Source organism: Corvus hawaiiensis, chromosome 19, assembly GCF_020740725.1.
Source record: "Corvus hawaiiensis isolate bCorHaw1 chromosome 19, bCorHaw1.pri.cur, whole genome shotgun sequence".
Taxonomy (NCBI): Eukaryota; Metazoa; Chordata; class Aves; order Passeriformes; family Corvidae; genus Corvus; species Corvus hawaiiensis.
The window spans coordinates 3,273,744-3,287,199 of record NC_063231.1 but is presented as its reverse complement, the minus strand read 5'-3'; the positions used below and the strand labels follow the sequence as shown (position 1 = coordinate 3,287,199).

The 13,456-nt window shown below is 44.1% G+C and overlaps 1 protein-coding gene across 2 annotated transcripts in view; it reads right to left on the bottom strand.

The window, feature by feature from the left end:
* Positions 1-6,526: 6,526 nt before the first annotated feature.
* The window catches only part of PRKCA (protein kinase C alpha), a 153,774-nt gene continuing 146,844 nt past the window's right edge, over positions 6,527-13,456 (bottom strand). For both annotated transcript variants that reach the window (XM_048324113.1, XM_048324114.1), the window contains one exon: positions 6,527-13,126. In XM_048324113.1, coding sequence (XP_048180070.1) covers positions 12,962-13,126 — 165 coding nt within the window. In that variant the 3' untranslated portion in view covers positions 6,527-12,961. The remainder of the gene's footprint in view (positions 13,127-13,456) is intronic.

Genomic DNA, 13,456 nt, shown 5'->3' with positions numbered 1-13,456 from the left:
AGCACCTGGAGCTCGAGATTGCGAGGAAATTTCTGCAGGGAGAGCTCAATCTCTGCAGGGCTTTGCACACATGCCACGGTCCCTAGCTCCCAGTTTTCTGGCTAAAACCTGCTGCATCTTTGCTGAGGTGGCCCCAGTTAGCAAAACATGACTGCTTTAAATAGAAGAACTCAAAATAAAGTGAGATATGAGATGCGGAGGAGGTGTTGTTGGGTGGCTTGTTTGGAATCAATGGAGCCATGTGCTCAGGCTTGTTGAGCTCTGTTGATTTACAGAAAGAACAGAAGCTGATGCAGATGTGGAAGTTTCGATTTCTTCAACCAGAACATGGTAGAGCCCAAAATAGGCAAGTTCCAGGTCCAGACTGGTATAAAACTGTCTCCCAGTAGGAGGTTTCTGGTTATTTGTCCTTGAGGGATTGCACCATGTAAGTTCTTTCACACAAAGTTACAGCAATACTTCAATTATAGTGAATTCAGTTTCACTGAATTCAGTGAAATAATTTTCAGTTTTTTCAGGAAAACATTCAGTGAATGTTTTCCTGGGCTCTTATTCACATTTGAGGAATAATTTAAAGCAGCAAATCCCTTGGGGGTTTGACAGTAAGGACAAAGCAGGGATTTGGTCAGCAGAATGGGTTCTGTACTGGAAAAGGCAGCCAAGGGGGCAATGCCCCCTGGGACTCCAAGGGGACAGAGGCTTCCCTGGGATGGAGATCATGAGCAGGAATTACCAATAAAATCACAAAGTTACAGGAGGCTTGTTAGAACCGGATGTGCTGTCAGGGTAGATGGTTTTAACACAGTAATTGGCTGCTCATCATTTTCCTTTTCTCTATATTGTTAAAAAAACCCCAAACAAAGAAGACCTTCATTTTTCTCCAGACAGACAACCTGCTCTGTTGCTGCCTGGGCTCTGGGCAGGGTTATTTGAATACAACACAAATGAAGCTACGGCTCCCACAGTGACATAATTAACCATTACAGTGTGAGAGGCCCCCAGCAGCCATGCATATAATCAATTATAAATACACATTTTGAGCTTCCGCTCCCCTTTGCTTCTATGCAAATGTACTTGCACTGAAACACTCAGGTGGGTTTTCTGCTGCTGCTTGTCCCATACAGCAACTTCTGCCCTGGCAAAGCACGTGCACAATGCCCACAGTCACACCAGGAGCATTTCCCACAGGCATTACAGGGCCAGGATGAAGGAGAGCACCAGTGTTGCCTCCCAAAACCCCAGCAGAACAGCTAAACTCTCCTACCTCATTAGCAGCTCTTAGCAGAATTCCTCCCCATAGCGTTATTTCCCTGATGATGGGAAAAACCAGTGAAGTAGAAAATGCTTCTCTTGGACAGAAACTTGGCATGGCTGTCCCAGACAGGACAATCAGTACTTTACATCTTCTCAGCATCCCCCCAAACTTGGGGCAGGACTTTGCCAAAACCTGCAATAGCTGTTCTGGTTTATTGTTTCACGTAACACCGGCTGGCAACATCACTTTTCCTTCCCCACTTTTCACTGTTTCTTCTGGGCTCTTTCCTCCTGTGGATCCTTCTCCACAGCCACATGTGGGGCAAGTGAAGCTGGGTGGGATCTTGCCCATCACAGGGTGTTCCACAGCTGTGCCAGACTCTGCAGGGCTGGACTCTCCAGCCAGAGCAGCTCTGCCCTCTCCAGCCAGAGCAGCTCTGCCAGCCTGTGCCACTGCAGCAGCCTTTAGTACCGCACTCAAATCAGTGTGGAAGCTTGAAGCTCCACGGACACCTCAGCAGTAGCTTTTAGGATGCACCCAAGGTCAAACCTTATTACTGAGGAGGGATTTGAGCTTCAATAGTGGCTAAGAACAGAAGTGATTCGTTACAACAGCTCTCCCTGGGCTGTCAGCAGTGCAATGGGGGGTGGTAGGCCCAGCTCATTTCAGCTACAAGAGATTGATTCTGACAGGTGACATCTGCAGGGATGCTTTTCCCTGGTCTTTTCCCTTTCAACAGAAGCCACTTCGAAGGCACTCAGGTTATTATGAAATAAAAGGTCTGGTCCTGTCAGCTTGGGCCACCAGCTGGTAGGAAACCTCAGGTTTGCCTCCCCTCCTACTCCCTCAAATTTGCTCCATGCTGACTTATTAGGACAGCAAATCCACCCAGCAAAGGGCAGCCACTCCTGAGCCCACCCATGGCTCTGACCCGGTGTCAGACAACAGCTACTGAGCAACTTTACCTGCACACCAGGCTGTGAGAAGACCTTAGGCACAGGGAGGGGAGGTCTGCCTCAGCCAGCAGTTGCAGTGTTTGCCCGAGGAAAGAGGAGAGCGAGCAGGTAAGTGCAACAAGCTGGGATGCTGGAGCTGCTGTGACTTGTGTGGGAGGTGACAGATGCTCCATGCCAGCTGCCTCGGCTCTTGCTATTTTTTGTCATTTTGTGGGCAGCTGGGCTGGGGGGAGGCTCGGGGAGACGCCGGAGCACGGCAGAGATGCAGAGCAGCCCCAGCACAACACTCAGGAAACCCACGGGGTGGCTTCCAGAGGCTGGGAACCACTTGCTCAGGGAGACTTTTGAGATTTTTGTTTCTCATGGATGGTGTTTGTGGAGTATTTCACAGAGGGCAGCAAAACTGGCATCAGCAGCTTGGCTTTGGGATCCACACCTGCAGCACCCATGGCTCCTGTGCAGGTGGGATGGGCTGCTCCAGCCAGGTCCTGTGGTGTAGGGCAAGAGTTCAGCACAACTTCTGCTTATTATCCCAGCAGCATTATTGTTTTATTTTTCAAACACTGCAAACAGGGAAAGACATAAAACTCACAGCGCCAAAGAACACCAGCCTTTCTCCTCTCTCCGGGGGGGTTTTCTCATCCAGCTTGTACCATGACTGAATGAAAGGAATTAACTCCGTGGATTGTTGGAGCTGCAGCTCCATTTGCTGTTTCCCCTGCACATCCCTCTGCCTGGATCCGCTGCTTGGGAGGAAGCGCAAGGAGAGGTGCCACATTATTTTTAACCCAGCACCCACATGCTGTGCAAAAGCCTAAAATAAATAAATGTGCAGAGCCTTTCGCAGCCTCCCCAAGTGGCTCTGACTCACGGAACAACAAAGGCACACATGTGAATGGAAGTTAGAGATTTTATTTAAAATGAAATACCCTCTTGTAATCATATGGGGCTAAACTGAGCTCATGAAAGAGGAGGATGTGCCAGTTCAGGAATTTTGCCAGGTGCAGCCTTTAGCCCCTGGCGTGTTCCAAGGCTGGCAGGCACCAGCACCCAGGCTGCCTGGGAATCTGAGCATCTCCACACGGGAGGGAAGGAGGTCTGAAAGGGCAGGGAGTGCCCACATTCCACCCTTTCACTGTATAGGGCAGTGCCCTACAACGAGACAAGCTGGATTTGATTTTCGCTCACTACTGGTGTTCTCTGTTATCCTGATGCACAAGGAGTGGAGGTTCCACCAACTCACAGGCTCCCTCTGGAGCTGTTCCTGGGACTGGACCCATCCAGGTTCCCCAGCACAGCCCCACTGCAGCCACCCAGGCTGGCTAGAAAGCAGCTGCTTGCAGGTAGGATGAGGGATGGCTCTGGCCACAGCAATCCGTTTTTAAAGGTCATGTTTTGGAAAGAAGTTTAGATGACATTAATTATTAAAGCCTCATAATGCTTGTATTAAGGGTAATAGTTTTCCGTGTGATTTATATAGCACTGAAATTCATTACCAATCTTTTAATGATGTTAGTGTCAATCGCACAAGAATGCTAAATGACTTATCCCAAAAGGACCAGGAACTGATCCAAGGAGTTTTGGGATGCTCTTACCGCTGGCCTTTCCTTTCTTCTGCTCTTGCACTCCTTGCTGGTAGCTTTTATAGCTGTTTCTGATGGATGTTTCCTGAAATCCCACCTAATCAGCGTTCCAGACAGTTACACATGAAGGAGAAGAAAATGAATCCTGCTAAAAGAGTGTTTCTCTGGAGGTGTCACTGAAAATGTTGAAGCTTTAATGAGGTTTTATTTAAATTGTTACAGAATGTTTTATATGGATTAGGAAGCCTCTCTGTTACGGGCACTGAGTTTTATGGAGTGTTCTGAAGAGAGGAGCAAGGTAAGGGGGGATGGATCAAGTCCTCAAACAGGAAAAATAGGAAAGATAGGACAGATGTGGACCAAACTCCCTCTCTCTGTCTGACACACACACACACAAAATTCATTGCCAGCATGTGAAGAGACGGGTGATTTTTGCCAGCCTTGATGGTCAAGAGTAAGATCTAAAATATTTCTAAGCAAACTTCCACTGTGGGGTTGGTTGTTTGGCTTTTTATTTTCCTCACCCAGGTATGGTGATTTAAATCGGCTTTGGAAATATTTCCTCTCCTTCATCAGACTGTGCAACCACCTCTCCTGGGGTAGGATGGCAGGCACTGACTCAGGGACCAGTAATGAGCACTGGAAGTGGAAGCTGGTGTCTGACACTGTCACCCTGGCAGCAAATGCAGCAAGTCCTTGGAGAAGGAGACAGCATTGACTCATTTCCCATGACATCTGCCTCATTCCATGCCCTTCTTTTGGAAAAGCAGGGAAAAAAAAAGGCAAAAAATAAACCTTTGCAGGAAACTCTGTGGGTCCAGCCCTGCCACTGGCTGATCTCCTGGTCAGATCCCCAATTTCTTTGGGTGCAGCACCACTTTGGGAAGGTGACAAGTGACAGATGCAGCCAGGGAAAACATCCCTTTGAGGACAAACCACCCACACATGGCAACAGCTGTCCTGATTTGGGCCCCTGATTGATTTGCCTTTGCTTTACCATGGCTCCCCAGGGAGCAGGTGGGATTATAATTACCTCGTGGTAATTAATGCAGTCATCATTTCAGCTACCCAAGCTGTTCTCAGAGGAGCTGGTTTTATTTGCAGCTCACACACCAGCTCTGCAAAACTATTCTGAGATTTCTGAATCAAATACCCAAATCTCTAAAGAGAGGCTGGGGCTGGGGGAGGCAGGCACGAGCACTTGGTGTGATTTATCATGCTGGAAATATTCCTGATGGAGATGCTCTCACGCACGGCTGTGGCAGGCATGGAGAGCTTCAGCCTCTCCTGCAGAAGCTTTTAACACTTCATTCTTCCCAGAACCACCAGCCTAATCTTGCCTGCTTAGAAAAAGTCAAACAAAGATGCACTGTTATAGATCTTTTCCCCTTTTTCCCACCCTGTCACAGTGTTGAGCCTCACACCAGAGCAGCCCACGCAGGCTCTCACCACCCTGTTGTGACAGCTGACTCATCCTGCTGGGAGCTGGGGGATTGTCCTGCTCATGAGACCACCGATGCAGAGTGTGGCCATGGGGTGGCCAGGGGCTTTCCCACCCCTGTGAGTCCATCTCCAGCCACACACACCTCCACCAGGCTTGTCTTTCCCCAAGGAGAGGTTCATTCATGTCCAAGCTCTCACTCCAAAAGCCAGTGGCCCCATGGATGGGCACTGTGCTGGTTTGGCCACAAATCTTGCCCAGCCCAGGAGCTGGAGATGCAGCTCTGGCAAAATGGAGAGCTGAGGACCCACTTCCTCCTGCCCTGGAGGCACCAACTTTGTGTCCACGAGCTCAGGGCAGTGATGCCTCCCCAGAGTCCCTGTCCTGCTCTGCAGAAAGCTCCCAAGGTCTGAGATGTGTTCATGGGCTTCAGAAGCTGAGCACATTGGATGACAGATGTGTAGTGGACTGGAAACACTGACTCTTTGGGAAAAAACCTGGAATTTCAACCATTCCTTTGGGCAAACTCAGCCAGACTTCTACAAACTAAACGAACCCAATAACTGAATTAGCATGAGGTTCAATCCTGTGAGAGCAGGCAGGAAAGGCAGTTGTCTGACAAGTTGTCACAATATTTGGACATTGCTTTCGAGTTTTGAAAACAAACCATGTCAGTGTGAACGAGGCTGGTGGACGTGGGGTAAACATGGCTGGTGGAACTGGGAGGTCGTGTCCTGTCCCTCAGGAGTGCTAAACCAGATATTGCATTACAAAGGAGGGTCCCTGAGGGTCATTAATCACTGCAACAGCCCCTCTTTCCAGGAAGAAGCGGCAGGGGGTGGAATGAACCATCCAGAACTCACACACTCAAAGTGACAAATTGAATTTGAGTTTTCTTGGGTCTGGCTGCTCCTAAGGAGGGCACATCCCTCCAGCACCAGTCTCACATCAGGCTTTGAACCAGACCCTCCAATCTGAGACCTCATTTGGCTCCTGGGGCTGTATTTCCCTGTGGCACCCACGCCTGGAGCAGCCCAGCACCACCGAGGTCAGCACATAGAAATTCTCTTCCAGATATATCTTTTCCCCAGTTAAGCCTTTTTTTTCCTCTTGATTCATTAACAAGGATTAAAAATGAGCCCAGGTTAAAATTCTGTGCCTGAATGAAGAATCAAGGTCCAGACTGGGCAACTTCTGTGGCTGATCCCACCAACCTCTCTGCAGCCTCTGGCCTTGGGGGAGTCAATTTTGAAAGGAAATTTCATAAAGGCAGACCAAACTCTCACAAAAGTAATGATCAGTATTTTTATTGATACACACTTGCTTTGAAACTACAATTATACTTAACAAAAGCATTTCATGCAAACAAAGATTGAAGATACTGTGAATTATGAAACAAAAAAAAAAGATGCTGTAATTTGTACATCAGTCTTGCCCACTACACTTCCAATGTTTGGTTTTGGTTTTTAAATCTTTTGAAAAATGAATGGCCTTTCCAAATTTTCTGGTAGCATCTTGCAGATAAACAATATGAAAATAAATAATGTTCTCCTCTGTATAAATACAACATTTGAGTCTTAAAATAATACTTAAAATACTAATGAGTTCAAGGTGGGATTAGTCCATATTTTAAAAAACCCATTAAAGTAACATAGAGTCATTTGAGAAGTTTCAGGTGTTCTCTGTATTCCTGTGCAAAACCACAGAGTGTTGGGAAATGCACATTTTAAAAAGAGTCAATGAGCTTCATTTTGTTGAAATTGGCATTTTTTACACTCATTTTGATAATACAGGAGTGAATAAATGAAAGGCTTGGTAGGGAATGAGCCATAGATTAAATTTTTATTACCCTTGCAAGAACATTGTTTTTCTGCCCCAAGGCCAGCAATGGGTATGAACATAGAATATAATGAATATCTGTAGTGAACTGGGGCTCTTGGCCAAGCACTCAGCACCCAGTGATCTGTGGCTCCCTGGGTGCCTCGGGACCCAAGCCAGGAGTGTGTGAAACCCTGGAAGGACGGAGCCCTTGGCAGTGTTGCCTCAAGGGGTTCAAAGAGAAGGAAAAGAAATTCAAATAGTTCTCAGGAAAACGTTTGTAAAGATAGGAACATAATTTTCCTTGCTATTAAAATATTCCTGTCATTAATAATTATAAAAGTAATGAAACATCAGCTGCAGAGTGTCCAATGTAACCAGAGTGAGAAATGAGCTTCAGTGGCAGCTGAGTGTCAATGTTGCTGCTACTCATCCTGCACAATTTCAAATCATTAACAGACCTGATTTATTTATTTAGGTCAACTGACATCAGTGGAAGATAAAAACAGCTTCTGGAGCAGTTTTCTTTTAAATTTGAGCTATGGTGTCACAGACAAGGAAAAACAAAAGCACAAAGACACATTTACAACACGGAAATACATAAAAATATCAACATAAAATATCAACCTGTAATGGACGAACCAGCTGCACAAAGAACAGAGCTCCTCCTTCAGCAGGAGTCAGTAAAAACGGTACTAGAAAACAGCTGTGCTGACTTTATTTACCCAAAGGGAATCTCCCCCTCCAATAATCAGTTCTGCTAAGACTTCCACTGACATGGAATTTTTAAATTGCCCGTAAAAATCTCAGTAGCTGGAAAAGAGGTAAGTGCAGCTGACCTACACCATCAGCAAGCATCATCACTCCCTGCCACACCCTGACTCCAGGTACAAAAGCTGGACTCCAGATTCTGTAACAAACGTATCAGATCTGATTTTATTTCTCTTTAAATGGTTTCAGCAGAGTTACTAAAGTTCTATAAAAAAGTAGAAACAGCATGGTATAGCCAGCAGTACCATGTGAATCCAAGAAGCTGATTTAATATTAAAAATTATAATAATACTTACACAACTCTTTTCAGGTTAAAAGTGAACTAGAAACATTGCCTAAGAAGTCCTCACCGCTCCCTGTGAGGTCAGTAAGTATTGTTACCCCCAGTTTACAGATGAGGTAACTGAGACAGAGAGTTTAACAAGTGGCCCTCTCCCTCTCAAGGTTGTAGTGCATGATGATTATTCCTGATAAGGCTCTTTAATTCCCAATTGCTACTGGCACAGTGAGGGAATCGTGCATGTTTATGGAGTCAAATCTTAATTATTTCGTACTTATTTCTGCAACTCAGCTATTTCAGATCCCATCTACAAGTGTGGGGCCGAGGAAAAAAAGTGCTTTTTAGCTTGTCTGCTTTTTGACTACTTGGCAGCTCAGTGCCCACCTACTGAGGGGACACATCAAACACAGCCCACGCTCACATTTGCAAAGAGACTAAAAACCTATGTACAATAACTTATGCTAATGACTGAAAGAACTGAAAATCACATTAAATATTTCCAGAAGGTCCGAAAGCCCACTGTAAACTCGATATACTGTAAATATGCTTTCTACTTGCATCAAAGCTTTATTATTGGATTATTATTATTATTATTATTGTTTCCAATGCTATGCTTTGCATGCTAAGCAGGATCCGCCCCCTGTGCTCACTGCATGTGTCTCCTATGGCATTTAACTGGGATTGCATCCAGAGGCACTGGCTCAGAAAACACTTTGCAAGTGGTACCACTCCATCCTTGGACATGTCATCTTCCCAGCTAGAAGACAAGTTCCTCTCTTGCTCGACCTTATTAATTTTATAGAAGCCCAGCATTATTGAATTGGATTCACCCCAAAAGACATGATGGATTTCAAAGCCAACAGCATTCAGACGTGATGAGTTTTTTTTAAACTAACAGCTGATTTCCAGAAGAACTTTCTTCAGCTTGTAAAAGGAAATTAAATTGTATTTCTGGAAAGAATGAAGGATCAGAAAGCTAAATTGCATTTCTCCTCCAAACTGGATTAAGAAGGAGTATTTTACTACGGGAATATGCTCTCTCCTTCTCATGTATGTGCCAGCCTTGCTCATAGCACCAAGCCTGGCCAGTAGGTGAAATGGTTGTCCTGGAATCCCACCACCCTGCTCTGGTGACTCAAAGGTGCACAAAAACACCCAGATGCCCAAATAAGGAATTTGCCTAGGAGCCAGTTAAGTCCCATTTGATCCCTGAAAATCCCTTGGAAGTTTTCCATGGCAGACCTGTGCCTTCCCCTGGCAGGAATGGGGCTGCCCTGGAACAATCTGGGACTCAAGCATAGGGATGGAAATGCAGTTCCCAAAACTTCCACCCCAGCTTCAGTGCAGTACAATTTTCAATTTGCTTTTTGGGAATCTTGGTGGTAATGTGGGTGTTGGGATTACAGTTGCTATCGAACACAAGTGAAAGAGAAGCAGCTCTAATCCCTCTCCTTCTGTTGATACATGTTCTCTAGAAAACCAAATCTTGTGAAAAATATTATATAAATAACATCTGACTCTAAAAAAGAGATGAAAATTCAGGCCGGATACTTCAGGTTTTCCTTGCCACTATAAATTTCTGGATTCTGAGCAGCCAGTGGGAGTTCTTGGGAAAGGTCAGAGCATGAGCCTTCACATGTGAGGGCACCAGGAAGAGCAGTGACAGGTAACACAACTAATCCCTGCCTTATCCAACCCTGCCTTGCTCCTGCAGGATCCATGAGTTCACAGTACCTTTTTCTGAAGTGTTTCAGAAACCTCCAGAAGACAACACAGATGTCACAAGCCCGGGGACCTGAGGTAATGACGTTAAAGAGGAATTTCTGCTTCTACATCAGAAAAACTGCGAGACAAACACAAGGGCTGAAGAAACTGGTTATGAGAAGTAGCCAGAAGATGAGCAGCTCTGTCCCAGCGTCAGACTGGCTCTGTCCCAGTGTCAGACCAGCCCCATGATGCCATGTCCTGGTGTGAACAGCACTGACTGTCACAGCTGTGCCAGCAATGGGACTTCCCTGGACAACTGAGATTTCATCAGGAAAACAGAACTGTGAGAACATCTACCCAGGGGATCTCCTGCCTGGTTCCTGGCTTGGTTCAATTCCGCCTGTGTTCTGCTTGGTTACTCCCCAGACCTGTGTGCTGGTATTTCTCCCAGTATTTTCCTTATTCAAAAGTGTCTTTTTCACTTCACATTCTTAAAACAAGCACAGTGGCACCTCTTGGCAGACTGGCATAGCTAAGAGTCCCTTCTTTATTAAAATCTGAGACTCAGTAATCTTTTATCTTAATTCAATCTATTGTCTTCTACAGCATGGTACCCAGATTTTACTAAACGTTGGCAGGCTAGTAATATTCAGAAAAAAAAGAGAACAAAGTAATGAATGCTGCACTAGGCCACATGCTTTATGGTGAATACCATAGTTTTTGAAGTATATAATACACAAAGGAGAAAATGAACTCCCAGTCTTGGCTGACAACATATTTGACACAGAAAAGTTTAAAAATTTTACTCCTAAAATGTTTGAAAAGTTTGGAGTCCTGTTTGTTTAGGCAACGATCTGAGTTCCTGTCAGTTGGCCAATGCCCCTCGTGAGCCACATCTTGAAATGTCAGGGTTTGATCACTCCAAGATGCTCCTTGTGGGAGCTGGGGGTACAAAAGGACTAAGGGCAACAACTGGACTCCTGGAGTATGGAGATTGCACATCCTGGCCCCAAACCCACGTTTTCCAATAGGTTTTCTGCAGGTGCAGAAGCTCAACACAGTCGTCCATCACATCCAACCACGTTTCCCTCAAAACTGCCCAACTCACCCAGGTCACCCCCCGAGGTCCAACCCACCCCTCTGGCTACCACTTGGCAGGATTGGATCTTTCTGACAGAATCTTTGGCACAGGTTCTGTGTTTTATTATCATAAAAGATGATTAGAAAGTAGGTTCCCCTCCTGCCCCACCCCATTACATAATCTAGTATAAATTGAAGTCTTTTATGGCAAATATCTTACTTTTTGAATATGTTCACATGCTGGAAAAATTGTAATCAGTCTGCATGCAGCAACAGAGACATCATGCTTCTGGCATCATCATGCACATCTGACAGACAAAAAGTGCCTGTGGCTGCTAATGGGATCAAGGCAGAAGGGAAAAAAAAAGGGAAATGCACCAACTACTATTTTACATGCTGTAACAAAACCAAAATATGCACAAAACATTATTTACTGATATTTGAGTTAATATCTTCTGGTAAGTTGTAAGAGGAAATATCAAAATTTTTTATCTAAGTGATAGGAGAGGAGAAGATTGTACTAATTACAGTGTTCATCATTGCAAATAAAGTCTATTTCCTTCTCTGCAAGTAATAAGCAGATGTGAAATGAAAGCCTATTTGAACCTCGTAAAAAACCTGCAGGTAGCAATTATTATTTAAAAGTATACCTACTTTAAAAAAAAAGAGATTTTACCCTAAGCCAGTAACAATATTCAAAACCTAAAGTAAAAATCAAAACAATAGCAAGAAAACATTTAGCTAAATCTAAACGGTGTCATTCAGAACAAGAACTTTCACAAACAAAGCACATGTTGTTTTATAAAATTTTTATAATACTCTTTATGCTTGATATGATTATGTCAATAATATAGATCTGCTTATTATTAACCCTTATTATTAAGAGTTATTACTAAACATGCAAAATTCATTGCATGAAACATATGTAAAATGTATTAAATTCCATTCTATCAATAAAACGAGTTTTAGGTGCTGCTTCTTTCAGGCTTGATTATTCTATAGCCCAAAGTTTTCTGAATTAAAACTGATTATTTAAGATTAAATCTCACTTGATTTTCATGAGTTATTCTGGAGAAATCAGGAAGTCACTTGGGGCTGCATTTTTTGTTAATTTAGTACACATAATGCTTTCTTCAATTTATTGCCCTACACTGCAGACTATAAATAAACACATGTAAATAAGATTTAAGGAATTACAGTTTTGTTTTACATTCCAGGTTAATAAATTTTACAGTAAAATATTGGTATTAGAACCAGTTAACAGTAAATGAGGAGTGGTGTAAATTAAACCAACTGAACAGACAATGGCACCCTGGATCACAGAATAATCTCATGGAGATTAAAATTCACAAAAGTATTATTAAAATTATTACTATTATTATTATTAGTAAAGACAAAATTTCACCCTTGAGTTTACCACATGCTACTCCTAGCAAAAATCCTAGAGATGTGGCCACCACCCGAGCACTTTTATTTGGGATCTTACAGGATCAGTTTGCCAAGCCTCAGGGTCTAATTTGATTTCATACCCCCTCCCACCCATTCCCAACTTTTTTTTTCCTGCCATATTTTCCAAACACTTTCAGCCATGTTTTTGCAATGCCTCTGCCCCCAGAGCTGACCCTGCTCAGTCTCTGGTGCTGCTGCTGCCTCTGAAGTCTCCGGGGTGTGCGGGGAGGATGTTCCCACCTCCTGGCATCTGCCCCCATGGAATAAATACTCGAGGTGGCTTCTCATTCAGACCACGTGTTAGATTTTTTTCCAACATAACAGAGTGGAAAAGAGAGCAAAAGGACGGTGGGAAGTTACAAAAATAGAACGTACCAAAACATGGGTAAGTTTCAACAAGTCAGTGGCGACTTCTAGAAGAAAAAGTGGGCACCGTACACTAATTTATCTCCTGTTAAGACAACATTGCTGTTGCAAAGCCCAAATCCTGACTAAGTGGCCCTTCCCTCATCTTACACCCTCTAACCCTACAATTTCCAGGCCCAAATGGAATCAACAAGGCAAAAGCCTAAAAATTGTAGGGTTACAACTGTTCCCCACGGCAGGATTTGTTCTGCTGTTTCATACTACATTTTCTACAATGGGGTGCACAAACTGGGGGTTGACGTAAGAGAACCCTTCAAAATCTGTTTGGTCTATGTTAGCAATGACCAGCTGATCTGGAGGCGTCAACACCGGCTGTCCTCGTGTGAAGAACTTATCGAAGTTTTCAGCCCCTTTGCCACACTGCAAGGAAAGAGAAAAACAGAAAAAAGGCTGAACAAAGGCAGCAATACATTGGCAGAGTTGTCAGGATACATGCAAGGCTTTCCTTCCATAAGATATGAGTAGTTGAGAGAAAATTTTATTTTCAGATATTTCGACAAAAAATCCCAGACAGACACAGAAGTTTTAATAGCTGGATCCTGATGAAAAGCAGTCAGAAAGGTTTCATCCATCAGCATCAGGTGATGAGATAAAGAGGCTTAAATATTCAGAATTACTGGGATACAAAAGGAAAAAGGAAATATTTGTATAAACCTTTGTTGGCAAGAGATACTTTCTTTGTCAAGTTGT